Here is a 17,761-nt window from a genome sequence, read left to right as displayed (position 1 = left end):
CCCCGCTTGCCTTGCTATACTTGAGCGGATGAGGTAGGATCAAGCTCGCCAGGCCTAGGAGACCGCAGCTACCCTTGCATGGGTTCAGGCCTAACAGGACGAGTTCTAACGACAGCAGCAGGCTATACAGCAGCAGTAGCAGGCCATGTAGTAGTAGCTCCTTATCCAGCAGCAGTTAGTTGGGTTCATGCAGCATGTTGTTACTGCTATTGGGTCTACACCGCCATAGCTTACATCTCAGCTCGGCCAGCCTATCACCACCATAGTGACTCCATCTATACAGTCCAGTGGGCTTGAGAGTCAGGGACAGCCAGTGACATGGTTTGCTTCATCGACAGAGCAGGTGTCCTAGTAGTTTGCTTCCCGAGTGCTAGCCCATGGTCTGCAGTTCACATCGCTTGTTACGGGCTTCACTCTAGCTCAGAGCTCCTCAATACTTGTGACAGACACCCCAATTTCTAGGAGCCTTGGTGCTACATTCAGTGAGTTGACAGGGCAGTCTACACCGCTAGAGCTACGTGTCCCTAGACCTTCCACTGTTGCTCCAGTCACTGGGACTATAGAGACGCTCCCTTCTTCTATTGCATCATTAGAGCCAGCTGCTACAGTGATACCTACAGAGTCTCAGGCCACACCAGTTCCACAGCAGACCCAAACCGCTTCAACCTCACTTCCAGTGATAGAGGGTCAGACTGCTCAGAGCTCTAGATCATAGGATGATGCTACTTAGTTTTAGATCGCTCATCACACCTCAGTGCCCGACTCGTCTGCTCCTACCCCACCGACAGATCCTTAGGTTTTAGTGCTTGACGCCAAAGGGGGAGAGGGATCGAGTATGATAGACATAGGGGGAGCGTAATATCTAGGGAGAGCTTATGTTTTAGCTTATGCCTTATTACTTTTGGTTCTTTATGTGTGAGACATTATGCATTCACGTTTACTTATTTATGCATTGAACTATATAAGTGTGATAGTGATATTTAAGTGATATGTGACATATGTGCTCTCTATCTTGAACTTTATATATGTCATGTCACTTCATTATGCTCATTTGGTTTGCTTCTGCATTTTTACTCCAATGCAAATGAGCTTTATTTCTTGTACTCATGCTTATTTCATATCTATTGAGTACATCATGTTGGCTTGGGTCATATAAGCATGCCTAACTCTTTTATTCTTATTGTCAAGAGCTTATATGAACCAAGCATGTTAAAAACCTCATCTCTTTCACATACTCGAGGTTGTATTGTCATCAATCACCAAAAAAGGGAGAGATTGAAAGCATCTAGGCCCCTAGTTGGGTTTCGGTGATTAATGACAATATGAGATTACTATGACTAATGTGTGTTTTATAGAGACAATTAAGTTAGGTCATGGTAATGGCAATTGATTGGGCAATCATGGTTGTCATGCCCCTACGATGGAAATCGTTTCGGTTTTCAAAGGATGGACGACAAGGTTAAGGATGGACTAGTTCTAAGTGTCGCTTGGTGTTGAAGAGAGACTTAGAGTAGTTTAGGACTTTGTTTTTCCTTTGGCCATACTATTAAGGGGGGTATAAACTAGTAGCTTGACCTAGGTGAGTCTAGTGGGTTAGGTGTGCTGCACACTTGTCAAATCTAGCACTAGATAGCTCCGAAGTAGCCCTAAGATCAATTGGAGCAAACTTCATTCACATATGATTTCGAGTTGGAAATAAATGAAGGGTCAAATATTGGCTGTAAGCTGATTCGGTTATGACCGGATGCTGACAGTAGAGTCCGGTCAGTTCATTTGATCAAGGAGAAGTCGTCTGGTTGCGATCGGACGCTGAGTGAAATGTGACCGGACGTTGGGTGCTAGAGTCCGGTCAACTCTAGTAAGCTACCAGAGAGGGAGAATCCTGATCGGATGCGCCCGGTCAGTGCTGACCAGACGCTGGTCAGGTTTCGGTTACTGACCGGACGCTGAACTACAAAGTGACCGGACTCTGGGCGTCAGTGTCCGGTCAACATCAGTAAAGGTCCAGAGAGTAGTTTTCGTGACCGGACGCGTCCGGTCAGTGCTAACCGGACGCAGGTCAGAGTCCGATCACAACTTAACGGTTCTGTGGCGAGGAGAACTAACCGCAGCGTCCGATCACCCCGCAAAACGCTAACGCAACCTCCTAATGGTTTTTTTGAATGAGGGGGGCATAAATACTTTCTCTATTCAACCAAGGGAGGTCTCTTGCCCATTTCATCAGCTGAGAAACACCCTTAAGAGTACTTTGGAGAGCAAGAGCCTAGTGAGGTGATTGTGATTTGAGATTCCAAGATTAAGGCCTCATTAGTGTAAGGAGAGTAGCAAGTGTGCATTCACTTTTCTCATTAGGCTTGTTATGGTCAAGTGAGAGTTCATGCTTGTTACCCTTGGTGATCACCATCACCTAGACGGCTTGGTGGTGATTGGAAGTTTGGTGATCATCTAGCGGAGCTTGTGGATGACCCAACTCAAGTTGTGAGCGATTGTGGGTGATTCACCACGATGGAGTGTCAAAGAATCAACCCGTAGAGAGCACTTGATCCTTGCGCGGATCAATGGGGAGCTACACCCTTACATGGGTGCTCCAACGAGGACTAGTGGAGAGTGGTGACTCTCCAATACCTAGGTAAAACATCGCCGTGTTCCTTCTCCTTTCTTTACTTTGAGCATTTACTTTTGAGCAATTTAATTCTTGTCTTTACATTCTTATAATTGCCATGCTAGAGTAGTATTGAAACTTAGGGTGCTAAACTTTTGTGCGGTAGATCATTAGAATCACATTCTAGGCACAAGGAGTGAAGTGGGCTAAGTGTAGGATTTAATTATTGTAAAGAATTTTAGAATTAGCCTAATTCATCTCCTTCTTGGGTATCTTGATTCTTTCACATTGGACTACAGAATATTGGGAACATACAAAATGATGGGAATGAGGACCATGGTAATGGCGCGACAAAAGACACTAAGATAAAGGAGGCACAACATACTGGGGAAACTAACATATCAAATGCAAGCGTCGAAAATGCAACAAAAAAACAACACGACCCGGAAAGAATATAAGGCTCCTGACTTCCTGAGACACAGATGGATTATGATCGGTCAAATGATGATCTGCTAGGAGCGGAACATGAACTTAACGAATCTGCACGTAATTTTTTAGGAGTCAAAAATGGAGATCCATTAAATGTGAAGAATGCAGCAACAATTGCAGCGTCAGCCTCTGGGACGTTGTCAGCACTGGCACGCAAGCTGCAGCGACCTTCGTAGTCTACTAGGCCGGCTGAAAAATTGGTGAATGCAGCCTTGGTACCACAATCTAGTATAGAAGGTTCGGCAAGGGATGGCTGCATGGGCCGGGCACAGCAGCCCACACTGTCGGCTAGTGCTGCTGCAAGTGACCTATAGAAAAATAAATCTTGTGAACAACCATCCACCATGTTTGATAATGAACATGTGGAGATCTCAGTTGGGCAGATCGATGGGGCAGCAGAAGGGGCGTTTGCAGATGGTGCTCAACACCTTGGTGTTCTTCTTGATGCCATGTTGGGAGCTAGAGTGGCGGCTGATGGTGAGTCAAAAAAGGACTTGGGTAGTGTCATGAAAATGGCGATTATGTCAAATGGAGAGTCAACCCCAGTACGGCGGAGCAAATGGAATGCGAAGGTGGCTGATGTGGACTCTCTAGAGAAGGCAGAAAGAAGAGTTGTCGTCAAAAACCTCGAGGAACCCCAAGGTAATTTAAATATTAATTCATTTTATTTCTTTTCTAATGTTCGTATTATGGAAAACTTAGGGGGAGTGGGTATTAGTTTGGGTGACAAAGATGATTTAACGATCGGGTCAATTGCTCTTTTAAAAAATGTTGAAAGGGAGAGACTGAAACCATCTATTTGTCTCAATAAAAATGCAAATGAATTTGATTCTGAGGAGGATGAGATCGATCTAGACACCTTCACCATAAGTCGACTCTGTGGCGACTTAACGGAGGAGGTGATGGATGATAATAGTGTGGACCTCGATGGAGTACTTGTAAATGTGCCCATCAAGGTGGCAAAAACCAAAAAGAAAAAGAAACTCCTCAATAAGAATACAGCTGCAAGAAAAAAATAGTATTTCAATGAAAGGTATTTTATGGAATTGCAGAGGTCTGCGTGATTTAGCTAAACACACCTTTTTACATGATGTGGCTGGGGATAATAAACTTGATTTCATAGCTCTATCAGAGACCAACAAAAATAGTTTTTCGACTCAGTGTCTAGAAAACTTTTGTGCGGCGGCTGATTTTGTTTGGCATTGGCGATGTCCTCGGGGTATGTCCGGGGGGATACTAATGGGAAAAATCAAGGTTATTTTAAAATAGAGGACATAGAGGATGGTGATTATCATATCAAGTTTCTCATCAAAAATAAAGTGGATGGTTTTCGATAGGCTCTATTCTCTGTGTATGGTGCAACACAAGAAGAGCACAGAGAACACTTTCTATTAGAGTTAGTACGAGCATGTACTAGGTGTGGGGATCTGCCTTTCTTAGTAGGGGGAGATTTCAATATCATTAGGAACCTTTCAAAAAAACAATTCAAGATATAAAAATAAGTGGCCTCTTTTGTTTAATGCTATCATTGAAACGTTAAATTTAAGAGAGCTGGAGTTAATAGGTAGGAAGTATACGTGGGCAAACTATGCAGAGGTTCCAGCATATGAAAAGTTGGATCGTATCTTAGTAACAACAGATTGGGAATAAAAATTTCCTTTAGCTTCTGTCCAGGCACTTACCCGAGAGATCTCCGATCATACACCTCTTTGATTAGATAGTTGTGAGCCATCTCACAGAGGCAATGTTTTGAATTTTAAGTTCGAGCTAGGGTGGCTAACAAGAGATGGTTTCTTTGGGTTGGTCAAAGAGGTTTGGGAATATGAGAATAGGGGTCGGTCACCCATGGAGAAATGGCAAAACAAAATTAGAAGGTTGCGACGTTTTCTTAGAGGCTGGGCTAGGAATTTGTCTTCACAAAATAAGAAACACAAATCTAACCTCTTGACTAAGATAGATGATCTGGACAGAAAGGCAGAGACAATTGTGTTGTTACCTCAAGAGATGGAACTTAGACATCATCTCAAAGGGCAATTAACTAAGTTGCTGAGAGAGGAGGAGATCTATTAGCTCCAACGATCAAAAGCAACAAAGTTATTGTAAGGGGATGATAATACTAAGTATTTCCATCTAGTGGCAAACGAGAGACACCGGAAAACAAAAATTGTCCAGCTAGAACAAGAAGAAGGAACGATTGTTGGGGATGGGAATTTTAAAAATTATATAACTGAGTACTATAAAGCACTGTTTGGACCTCATACACCGAATTCATTCTCAATGGATGAGACTTTGAGGCATGACATACCTCAAGTGTCGTAGGACGAGAATGAGGGTTTGATGGCTCCATTCAGCGAGGAGGTTAAATTGATAGTTTTTGATATGGAACATAACAAAGCACCTGGTCCGCATGGTTTTCCCGTAGAATTTTACCAATTCTTTTTGGAGGTTGTGAAACCGGATTTGATGAACCTTTTTTATGAATTCCATGCTGGGAAACTGCCTATCCATAGCCTAAATTTCAGGGTAATTACATTACTACCAAAGATTGCTGATATGGCCCGGATACAACAGTACAGACCAATATACTTATTAAATATGAGCTTTAATATTTTTATGAAAGTGCTAAATAATAGGATTTTGAAAGTGGCAGATAAGATGATAGGACCGTCGTAGACGGCCTTTATCCTAGGTCGCTATATCATGGAAGAAGTTGTGATGTTGCATGAAACGATTCATGAGTTGCATAGGAAAAACAAGATGGTGTGATCTTAAAACTAGATTTCGAAAAAGCCTATGATAAATTAAAATGGCCGTTTACATAACAGGTCCTCAGAATGAAAGGATTCTCACCAACTTGGTGCGAATGGATTTCAAAAGTCATGTCTGGATGGAGTGTTGCAGTAAAGGTCAATGATAATGTAGGCCACTATTTTCAAACCAGGAAAAGAGTGCAGCAGGGGGATCCATTATCTCCAATTCTGTTTAGTATAGTGGTTGACATGATGGCTATCTTTATTTCACGAGCTAAAGAAAGTGAACAAATTCAAGGGGTTGTTCCACATTTGGTAGATGAGAGACTTTCAATCCTTCAATATGCAGATGACACTATCATCTTTATGGACAATGATCTAGAGAAGACCAAAAACATGAAGGTTTTACTTTGTGCTTTTGAACAGCTATCAGGACTCAAGATCAACTTCCATAAGAGCAAATTGTTCTGTTATGGAACAGCCAAAGCTAATCAAAACGAATATGTACAAATTTTTGGGTGTGATTTGGGGTTGTTTCCATTTAGATATCTGGGAATCCCTATGCATCATAGAAAGCTCTTGAATAAAGACTGGAAGCATGTTGAAGAACGTTTTCAAAAGAGGATGAATTGTTGGAGAAGCAAAATGTTGTCGGTAGCAGGAAGGCTTGTTCTGACTAACTCCATTTTGAGTAGTCTCCCCATGTTCATGCTTTCCTTTTTGAAGTACTTAGAGGGGTTTTAAAGAAGTTGGACTATTTTAGGTCACGATTTTTTGGCAGAACGACGAACATAAGAAAACATAGATTGTTTAAGTGGGAGGTAGTTTGTACGCCGAAAGATCAAGTGGGGTTGGGAGTCCTAAACTTAGACGTACATATCGGGTGTTTCCTAACCAAATAGCTTTTTAGGTTGCTGAATAGAGATAGGATCCGGCAACAATTGCTTAGGAACAAGTATTTAAGAGACAAAACTTTGACACATGTTTAATACATGTATGGGGACTCCTAGTTTTGGGCTGGCCTTATGAAGGTGAAGGAGGAGTTCCTATCGTTGGGCAAGTTTGATCTAGGCGACGGGTCTCAAGTGCGATTTTAGGAGGACTCATGGATAAGACCGCGTCCTTTAAAATCTCTCTTTCCCACATTATATAATATTGTTATGAAGAAAAGCGCATCTGTAAGAATGGTGTTGTCTACGATACCGTTAAATGTGGCTTTTAGGAGATCTCTGGTAGGTGTTAATTTACAAGCATGGCACGAGATGGTCGTTATGGTTGCAGATGTACAGTTAACAAACGAGAGGGATCATTTCGTGTGGGGGCTACATCAAAATGGATTGTTTTCAGTCAAATCCATGTATAGAGCCGTTTTAGAAGTTGAAGCTATACCTTATAACACTTTAATATAGAAACTAAAACTACCTATCAAAATCAAAGTATTTTTATGGTATTTGTATAAGGGAGTAATCTTAACCAAGGATAATTTAGCAAGGCGGCAGTGGTAAGGAGATAGAAAGTGTTGTTTTTGCTCTTTTGACGAGTCTATACAACATCTATTCTTTGACGGTCATTTTGCTAAATTCATGTGGCGAATTATTCATGTTTCCTTTAATTTAATACCTCCAACTTGTGTTCACAATTTGTTTACAGACTGGTTAGACGGGATTAATAGGAAACTAAAATCTAAGATTCTTGTGGGTGCGAGAGCAATTTGTTGGGCGATATGGTTAACCCGGAATAATATAATTTTTGACAAGGCCGCAACACCATCTTGTTTGCAGATTATCTTCAGAGAGAGCTACTGGACCAGGTCCTAGTCCCTACTACAGAAGGAGTAGGATCGCCAAATGATAACAATGAGATACAGGAATATTGAGACAACCGTGATGGAAGTATTTGCTAGACATGGTTGGAGATTTACTAACAGAATTGCTCTCTAGATATCGAGTTTGAAAACTTCTCTATTTTTTTTCTTTAGATCAAAACTTTATGTTTGAGATCGTGTGGATTACAGTGGTTGGGTTGTAATAAACAACAGCTATATATATTGGTCGATATTAATATATTCGTTTTTCTAAAAACGTACTAGACCAGTAAATGCGATGGCGTTACGTCAAGAAACACGCTCAATATACGGAGTAGAGGCGTTCTTGCACATCTGTGCTGAGAGCGAGAAAGATAGAAACCCCACGGCAAAGGAAGCAGCATTGGGTTGGGCTACAACTACAATTGATCAATCATCCGCATTTCCCTTGTTCGTGGGACACCGTGGGACACCATAGGACAGTTTTAACGTTTGTAGCAAGAAGATACTCAATTGTCATTTTGACAAACGTGGAGCAGTGGTGCTAAGTTAAAATTCATAGCGTCGGTAGCCAAACTTTGCGTGATTAAAAAGGCTGAGCGGAAGAGTGTTTTTATCCCCAATAGTATGGGCCCCACAGCAAGGTGCTAGGCTTGCTGCAAATTAGAATTACAGGTAGTTTGGGTTACCTGGATTGGTGGTTAGTACAGCTAAAACTTAGGTGAGTAAAGTTTAGACGACTAAATTTAATCGTGTGTTATCTAACATATAGACTACTAATATTAAGTAACAATTGGTTATGCTAAACTAAAAATTACTCAACTTTTTAGTCCACTCTTTTAGATGGTCTTCGACTCAAGCGGATCAATGGTGACTAAACACAGAACATGACAACTGAACAATATTCAAAGTAGCGACAAGAGGGAGCAAAACATTCCAACAGCTGAGAATATGACGAAAAACATTGGCTTTTCATATCTCACGTCCAATTGGTATTATCGATCCCCTAACGTGCATATGTGACGTAAAAAAAAACTCGACCCGTGGAGATACGACAACACCCGGATATTGTGATTACGAAGATCTTCTCACGTAGGCTGAAAAAATCACCAAACCCCCTGTCTCACATAGACAACGGGACTGCAACTCATGTGAGACTGGACCGGATCTTATACATGTGATTTGACATGGAATAGGCGAGAGGCTTTTTTTTCGAAGCACAAACCTTCGCATGCGGAGGTGGGGTGTTAAACTGCCGACCTGGAGCTTCCCACGACCAGGAGATACCAAGCGAGCTATAAGCTCGTCCGCGAGAGGCGCGACGTACATTGCATTGTTTTTTTAATCGGTCGATGATAGGTATACTGAGTTTTGTTTTGATGATTGGAGCGGGAGCGCATTGACAAAGGACAATTACATTCGAGAAAATAAGATAAGATATATTTTCGTACAACAATAAATGAGCAAAAAAATCTGTAGTATTTGTGCGGACTATTTGGAGTTATATAGTACTGTAATGAAACGAAAACACCATGCGGGGATACCTCAGTTGGGAGAGCGTCATACTGAAGGTCGCTTGTTCGATCCACGCTCACCTCACATTTTTTTTCTCATTTTTTTTTTGTTTTTTTTGTTGCTGATTGCATAGACAAACTTCCTTTGCTTCCATCCCCTCCCATCAGTCACCTCTGGCTCTCTGAACTTTACAGTTTACCCCCACAATAGCAGGTGTCACCTGTCTAGCAGCATTCAGTTTAGCACCCCTTTTTCATTTCACAAAGAAGCTCACAGGATTTCTATTAGCATAACCTCTCTTTAAGTGTATACATATATTCACCAAGACTGAACAAGAGTAGACACTTCGTGAAATGCGAAACTCTTCCTATTGTCAAATAACTCTCTTTAAGTGTATACATACTCATCAAGACTGAACAAGAGTAGACACTTCCCAAGAACTAAACACTTCAGCATTAAGCTGCACAGACACAGTTCAGGACAAACCTTCTTAGCGTCAGTATAAGTGAGGAGTTTGACGATACCGCAGCAAATCCGAAGGCTGGAAAATAAGTCTGCAGTGGTGTGAGGACCCACCCAAATTGTTGACAAACATAGGCACCAACTGAATCAACTCAACCCCAGCACCACAGTAATTGAAATTCGAAAATGCTCTAAATCAAGCATCGGGCACTGATCGGGGGCACTCTAGGGTCGAAGACCAAGACGGCAAGAAGTGGCTTATACCAACATTTCTCTTATTGCTAGATCCAGTCTCCTGGGACCTGCATAAAGGAAAAAGAATTTCACCTTTGTTTGTTTTTCAGGGAGGGAGGATTAGCAAAGTCCATGTCGGCCTACTGGGCCAGATTATTCTTGTAGCAGGCGGCAGCAACTTGGACCCCTTCGTGGGCTTTCTTCCCCCGCAGCGAACAACTAAAATCCAACCCCAAACTGACGCGCAGTTTCGCCGTCATCAGTTGGCCGAAACAGACAGGCGCCTGACGCGATCCAATCCACCCGCCGACGCCAATCACGCAAGGAACACCAAACGCGTCCTTTCGCGGGGTTTTAACTGTCGCTCGGAGGCCTCATGCACAAACCCACACCACCGGCATCCGGCAACCGGCGAACCGCGCGCGGCGCAGACGCAGAGCAGAAAGAATGCAGATGTACTACGTCGTAGTAGACCGCCGGCGGTACGTGGAAGCGGTCCCTCCAGGTCTTCTCGTGGTGCTTCCCCTGACAGCGGCAGCGGCGGCCATGGCGAATGGCCACGGACACAACAACCGGCATAGGGCGCTCGTGCCCATCCTTGTCCACCGCCGGAGCCGTGGTGGCCTTCTGCTACACGCCGGTGTAGCGCATGCGGTTGCAAGACTCGCTTCTGCGTTCCTCTGTTACTGGCTTTGCTTCATTGTGGGTGTGTTTGTGTCACTTGCCGATATTGCTCTGTAATAAGGCCAGAACGAACGAACAGTGTAAGACCACATCATGTCGATAGTGGATCCAACATCTGTGGTGTACTGGTGTACTCCCTCCGTCCCAGAATATCTGTCGTTCTCGCTTCCCGAGAAACAACTTTAACAAAATATATATTAAAAAATATTATTATTTAGGGTACATAATTAGTATCATCGGAAAGATCTTTGAATCTAGTTTTTTAATAAATTTATTTGGAGATACAAATGTTGCTAGTATTTTCTATAAATCGAGTCAAACTTGTGGCACGAAAACCGGAAACGACAATTAAATCGGGACAGAGGGAGTAGACGTGTAGTGGCATTCTGCAACAGCAATGGTGTATGAGACTCGACTTGATTAACGAAAAGTAATGTCATACAGCTGTTTTAATTCCTTTATTTTTCCAGTAATCCAGTTCAAAGTGTCCTCCCCCGGTCCATTTGAATTATTCAGCAGGACCATAAAACGGTCTTAAGTGCAAACATTACAGTTCTCACAAAAGAATATCAAAGGAAGGGCTCTAATTTAGACTATTATTGGAGCATACTTTTCGTTTTACACTAAAGTGCCCTGTGGCACATACGCGAACGTTGATCAAGCGACTTGCAAGCGCCATCCGACGATCTCCCGAACGCATACCCACACTTACAAAGTTACATGATGATCTACAATAATATGATCTCGCGACTGAGAAGCCCTATCCGTTAGAGCATGCTTTTCAGGATCGTGTTGTATTGGCGGCATCCCTTCATCTTCAACTCCTCAAACTTGTCGATGGCGATCTGCAGCACGATCGTCCATGCCTATCAGTTAGACCATTGCACGCGCTGTCTGTACGTGTTGTGGCACTATCATACAGACAATAGAGCTGGAGAGGAGCCTCCCGGGCTGGGTCTGGTGGGAAGTTATCAAATACCAGTACTTTTTAAGTTTAATCTTTGAAAATACCCTCTACTAGAAAATAAACACCAAATTAGGACCATAAATGATCCAAATAACTTTGAGCTATGCACCAAAAGATAGAGGATGGTTTTAAAGAAACTATAAAACATGTTTCATATTTTTCCAAGCTAAAACAAAATTTCTAAGATTAAACCACATTTTAGGATGCTTAATTACAAATGTTTCAAATATAATATTTGGATAGTTCTTTTAAAAACATATATGTCTGATTTAATCCGATTTACTCCTGAATTATTAATATAGTTTGATTTACTCTTTATCATAGGACAACTGACGTTGAGGTAGAACATGATTTTACATGAAATGAAATCTAGCTTCATTTTTTTGCGAGCTGAAACAAATTATATATGAATTTTCTAAAACCATATCGGATTTGGGATTTTTAATTGCATATTTTCTTAGAAAAATGGATATCCAAACGTTTTTTTATAACTTTTTTTTTGCTAAAGTATAATCGACCTCCATTATTATCAATGTAGTTCGATTTACTCTCTCGTGACTGACCTAGCTCCAGGAATTGGCCAATTGACCTTTTCCTATTGGCGGCAGGAATTGCAGCAAAGAAACAGTAACATTCGGTCGACATTAGACAATTAGCCTGGAGTGTTGAGCTTTTCGGCTGGGCCGGGGCGGTAACCACCCAGCCGAGCCGGCGGCCTGCTTTCATCAACAACGAACAAACCGGCGGCGGACAGGATGGAGCGCCGGCCGGAACAGGGTGGTGCGGCCGTGCGGGTGCCGCTCAGCAGTCAGCGCCGCAGCCCCGAACGCCCATTTTGCAGGCGGTGCCGCCGCCTCTTCACTTCACTTCACCGCCGGCTGTAATCCCAGCACCTCCTGTCCATTTTTAGCACAGCCTTCTCGACCCGGCAAGGTAATGTGCTTTGCTGCGTCGCCATAATACTCCTACTCGGAAGCGAGCTGGTTGCACCATGATGCTACCGCCTCTTCCTGACGAACGAGTCCCTCAAAATCAGGGGGGCGCTCGCATCGTCCACGGCCTAGAATAGCGACCATGTGGTCTAATCCAACGCGTGGCTTGGGCCCCCCGTGCACAGCTGCAGTGGCTTGCATTGTGGTCACAGCTCTCAGCTCTTTTGCCAACATCTTTTGAGTTTTGGTCGACTTGAGCAATCAGCACGTCTGAACGAACGTAAAGGAAGGCCGGCCGTTCCCGTCCGCCGCTCCCGCTGGCTGGCTGCTGGACAAATGGAACCGCGTTGGGAATGCCAGTGTACCAGTGTGTACGTCCAAAGCGCTAAAGATGTTTTGAGCGTTTCAGTTGGCTGGTAGTCGATAGTCGTCCTGCGTTGGCAAGACAGTAGCAGCACACCCTGTTCGCTCATGCTGAAATTTGACTTATACTGAAATATTGTAAGAAAAAAATATTATTCTATAGTTGAAAAATTAGCCGAAGTAATAAATTTTGCAGAAACAAACCAAATCCTCCAGCTGCGTTCCGATACACAGAGCCCAGAACACGCGTAGGATCGACTAGTGATTGTACTCTGAATCAAGCATCCAGGACGACTGGCCGATCGAGCTATAGAATATATATTCGTGCGAACGTACAACCGAGTAACCCTAGTCTGTGTCCCTCCATCTAAAAAAGTACATGCCGCTTTTAAAAATCTTTAATTTCAAATTCGATTAATAATAAGTTATAGAAGTAACATCGATACTTATGTTCCCAAATAACTTTAATTATTAATAAAATATTGCATGATTAATCTAATAATATTTATTTGGTACTATCTTTTTTTTAGATTTTCAACATTTTAAATTTATCGATTTCTTAAAAACAACTATATGTGCTCTCCTTTAGGTACTATAGGGACGGAGGGAGTACATAAATGCATGGAACAAAATCAACTGCCGACATAACAAAATTCGAATTTTGAACTACAAACATCTGGCCGTTGGTGCAAACATTCCGGTCGATCATTTACTGCGTCAGCATCTTCAGTGATGAGCATGAGCAATGTCACAATGTACAAATCTTCTAGGTGAGGACAGACTGAATAAATACAGAACTATAGCACCAATTCAGTACAACAACAATTCATTCTCCCCCGTTTTTGGAAGCCTGACATTTCAATTTGAACACTAGTACTACTTCCTCACTTAACCAACTACTCCTACAGAGCAGCAGCACTAAAAAAAATGGAGCAGTATGCAAATGCAAATACGTATGGCGTATACTGCCTATTGCCTATAGGCTGTCCATGGTGTTTATGTAGCCGCTGAAAGGAACTGAACAAACCTGCTCAAAAGTTGTGCAAGAGAATCCAAACTCCTCCAGGTCAAGGCTCGCGTGAATAAAGACGCTTTGAGATCTTCGAATCCAATTTCACTCAACCTCCTATAGCTATGCTAGTCTATCAGTAAATGTATGTCGCATCAAATCATATCGCGTCAACTGTTTGCTTTCTTTCTTCTGCACAGCGTTTTCCGGCAAGAGAATGATGCCCGGACGTGAAGTGAGTGCTTTCCGTAGAACAAAACTCCACTTTCTTAAGAACGATTAAGCAAGTACTACCATAATGGCTTAAAAGGTCTGTTCGTTTGAGCTTATTCAGCACTAATTTTTTTTAGATATGAAACAGCGTTTTACTCTTACGATATTTTAGTATAAACATCGACATAAGCCAAATTTCAGCATAAGTTACAGCAAATCACCAAAAGCTGAACAAATTGCTCTTTGTTCCCGCGCCAAAATGGAGCCATGGCGCCAAGCCAACTCAACGCACCAACAGTAATGGAACCTTGGGCCTGGTTTAGATGGTAAATTTTTGCAATTTGGACACGGTAGCACGTTTCGTTTGTATTTGATAAACTTTGTCTGATCATGAATTAACTAGGCTTAAAAGATTCGCCTCGTGATTTACAACCAAACTGTGTAATTAGTTATTTTTTTATCTACATTTAATGCTATGCGTCCAAAAATTGATGTGATGGAGAGAGAGTGAAAAAACTTGAAATTTGAAGGTGATCTAAACAAGGCCTTGCGCAAGTGCGCGTCACATCCATGTTGGGTGTTCCGGGCCATGGCTGCCTTGGTGCTGTGCAAGAAAGTACACTGGCAGGTGAGTAGATAAATCAACAAGGAATTCAATTGCTTTTTTTTTCTCCCGACCTGCGCCGCGATCAGTCTGCACGAAATGGCAATGCGTGCACGCGAAAGATGTACGTACGAAAAATTCGGTGAGCAAATCTGAGGCCTCGTTTAGATTGCGAAAAAATTTCAACCCGATGAATAGTACCACTTTCGTCTTATTTGACAAATATTGTCCAATCGTGGACCAACTAGGCTCAAAAGATTCATATCGTGATTTCCAACTAAACTGTGTAATTAGTTATTTTTTTATCTACATTTAATACTCCATGCAAGCGGCTAAAAATTGATGTGATGGAAAGAGAGTGAAAAAACTTGGAATTTGGGTGGTATCTAAACAAGGCCTGAAAGGAGAAAGTAGAGATGGATTGGGATCGAGAAATAGTGCCATACTCCGTACGCTCACTCCAGGTCACATCACATCATGTCAGACACCAGAGTCGTGACACCGATTTCCACACATAACATGCATGCTGTAGGGAGCAGGCCGAAAGGAGCCGCCGCCGTAAACCCATAGAAGAAACAGAAAGCGTAACATGTACATATACACTAGAGTAGTTGCTTCACGTAATTAAAAGAAGTGCATAGACATACGTGTGCGATGAGCACGTTATCTAAGGATGGGACATGGCTGCAGCACGAACGGAGGATGTGGCAGCGGCAGCAGCAGCGGCGGCGGCGCCGTGGGAGTGCGACTGCGGCGGTGGGTTGGAGAAGACGGCCTCCCACACGTCGCCGAACGCCGCCACGATGTCGCGGCGGTGGCGCTGGTCGTTGAGCGCCAGGAAGCAGCGGAGCAGGCGCTCCAGACCGTCGGCGTCGTAGATGCCGCGGCCCACGACCATCTCCGCCATGGACTGCCGGAAGTCGGCGCGCGGGTCGTCGGAGCGTTTCACCACCGCGAAGCCCCCGGCCAGCGCCGCGGCCGCGGCCTCCTCTCCCCTCGCGGCACCGGCGCCGGCGCTGTTCCGGCTCGCGCCCGTCGACGAGGACTCCGCCGTGGTGGTCGACGACGCCGCCGCCACGTGCAGCGCCGACGACGCCTCCCCCGCGGCGCCGAACGGTTCGTCGCCGTCATCGCTGCTGAACCACCCGCTGTCCCCGGACGACCAGCTCGCCGGGCCCGCCAGACTCCGGTGGAGGACCCTGCGGCGGCGGCGGCGGCGCGAGTGCCGCACCCGGCGCCGCGCGTCGATCTTGAGGCGGGGCGTGTCGTCGCCGTCGCCGTCGGAGGCGTACGCGTTGGCGGCCTCGATGATGTGCCAGCGGGAGCTCTTCAGCCAGCGGTACGCCGGCGTTCCACGCGCCGGATGGAGGTCGTCGGCGCCGTAGTCGACGGCGCAGCCCCCGGCGCCGCAGGCTGCAGGAGTCTGGGGCCCCCGCCCCCGCCGAGGCACGCGGCGCGGGCAGCACGCGCCGCCCGATGGGGTCGGGACAACGGGCGGGTGAGCGGTCGGGAGGAGGGTGGTCGTGGGGCTGACCGCGGCGGCTGCCGACGGCGAGCGGCAGGAGTAGAAGAGGCGCTTGGCCATGCGTGGATCGGAGGTGGAGTGATGAAGCTCGGTGCGCCGGGGACTGGCCGGTGGCGAACTGGCGATGTCCAATGAGGTGTAAATGAGGCGGACGTTGTGTTGGCGCGTGGCGGGGTTTGACTGTCTGCACCAACCGATAGCTAAAATAGACACATTTCACGTTTAGATAGCGATATAGGTAAAAAATTTAATATTTGTTTTTGATATTTCCCAGCAATGAGATTTAGAAGAGAATAATTTTCTATAAAAGAGGTTATATCTCTCTTGATATTTAAAATGGGTTTTCTATCTAAGTACTCTGTTAGATTGTCTTCATTAAGAGACCCAAACCTAAAATGGGTAGTGAGAGACTCAAAATCAGCCTCCAACAGAATACCCTAAATATGGGTATTCTCTCTCCTGGAAATTCATTTGTAGAAATAATTCTCTTTTGGGTCTTGTTGTTGGAGAAGATGCCGAATAAGTATTAAACATTTTGCCTATAGCGCTACCCAAAGTACGGATAAGTCTTGTATTTTAAGTGGTGGTGTTGGAGATAGCCTTGAGACTATGGCCCTGCTTCGTTCCTGCAGTCGCTCCTAAATTTTCTGTCACATCGAATATTTGGACATATGCATGGAGTATTAAATATAGATTAATTACGAAACTAATTGCATAACTTGCGACTAATTTACGAGACGGATCTTTTAAGTCTAATTAGTTCATGATTTGACAGCGTGATGCTACAGTAAACATTTGTTAATGACAGATTGATTAGGCTAAAAAAACGTCTCGCAAATTAGCCTCCATCTATGTAATTAGTTTTATAATTAATCTATACTTAATGCTTTTTATCAGTATCTAAATATTTTTCGATGTGACATGAATTAAAGAACCAAACATCCTCTTAGAATCATTTTAGGTTTGGTTCGGGACTTCGGGTCTTCTGTCGGAGACAGGAAGCGTCTGAGGGATTGAGGGTCGGGGTTGGAGGCCGAGGGAACAGACAAACCAGACACGGAGCCACCAGTACTCTGCTCTGGATAGCTAGCGAGCGTTGTGTGCAACTGTGCATTCTGCGTTTCTGCACAAGGATTTTCAGTGTGTTTGTAGTGCTTAAACGTCAAGAATCAGAGCCATATGGTGTTTTCCTATGACATAGCACGGCTCTATTCGTGATAACTTGCGTGCGTCAGCACAGGCAACTAGTGTGGATATTGATGGGCTGTTTGGTTCGTTGTCTGAGAATGTGTCTTGGCTCAGGCAACTGATCGGAGCCTGGCTGCTGAGCTGCCTGCTAGGCTACGGGGTGATCGGTTGCACGCTGAAGACTATCCTCAGTCCTATCCTTGCACCGCTCTGCCTCATTCATATTTGGCCATGTTTGAATGCCTGTCTCGTATCATTTCCCTACTTCGTCTCATTTATTTCTACCCCTCCGTCTCGTATGGCCCTGTTTTCTCGATTTCCACTTCTCCCGTGGATATAGGACGGCACGGTGCACCCATGGTACAGATGTCCATGTGTCATATATTCAAAACTCACATCCATGCATACAATCAAACAAGA

The 17,761-nt window shown here is 44.2% G+C and overlaps 1 protein-coding gene and 1 pseudogene across 1 annotated transcript; one reads left to right on the top strand and one right to left on the bottom strand.

Moving 5' to 3' along the window:
* Positions 1-6,313: 6,313 nt before the first annotated feature.
* LOC136468046 (uncharacterized) lies at positions 6,314-13,884 on the top strand (annotated as a pseudogene).
* A 1,026-nt stretch (positions 13,885-14,910) lies between these two features.
* LOC136504848 (transcription repressor OFP7-like) lies at positions 14,911-16,443 on the bottom strand. Its single transcript, XM_066499880.1, has one exon. It carries the CDS (start codon positions 16,211-16,213, stop codon positions 15,296-15,298), a length of 918 nt encoding a protein of 305 aa, XP_066355977.1. The 5' UTR covers positions 16,214-16,443; the 3' UTR covers positions 14,911-15,295.
* Between the last annotated feature and the right edge of the window lie 1,318 nt (positions 16,444-17,761).

Source organism: Miscanthus floridulus, chromosome 1 (genome assembly GCF_019320115.1).
Source record: "Miscanthus floridulus cultivar M001 chromosome 1, ASM1932011v1, whole genome shotgun sequence".
In the NCBI taxonomy this organism is placed as follows: Eukaryota; Viridiplantae; Streptophyta; class Magnoliopsida; order Poales; family Poaceae; genus Miscanthus; species Miscanthus floridulus.
Note: the sequence above shows the minus strand (reverse complement) of the source record. Positions and strands in the feature narration are given on the sequence as shown.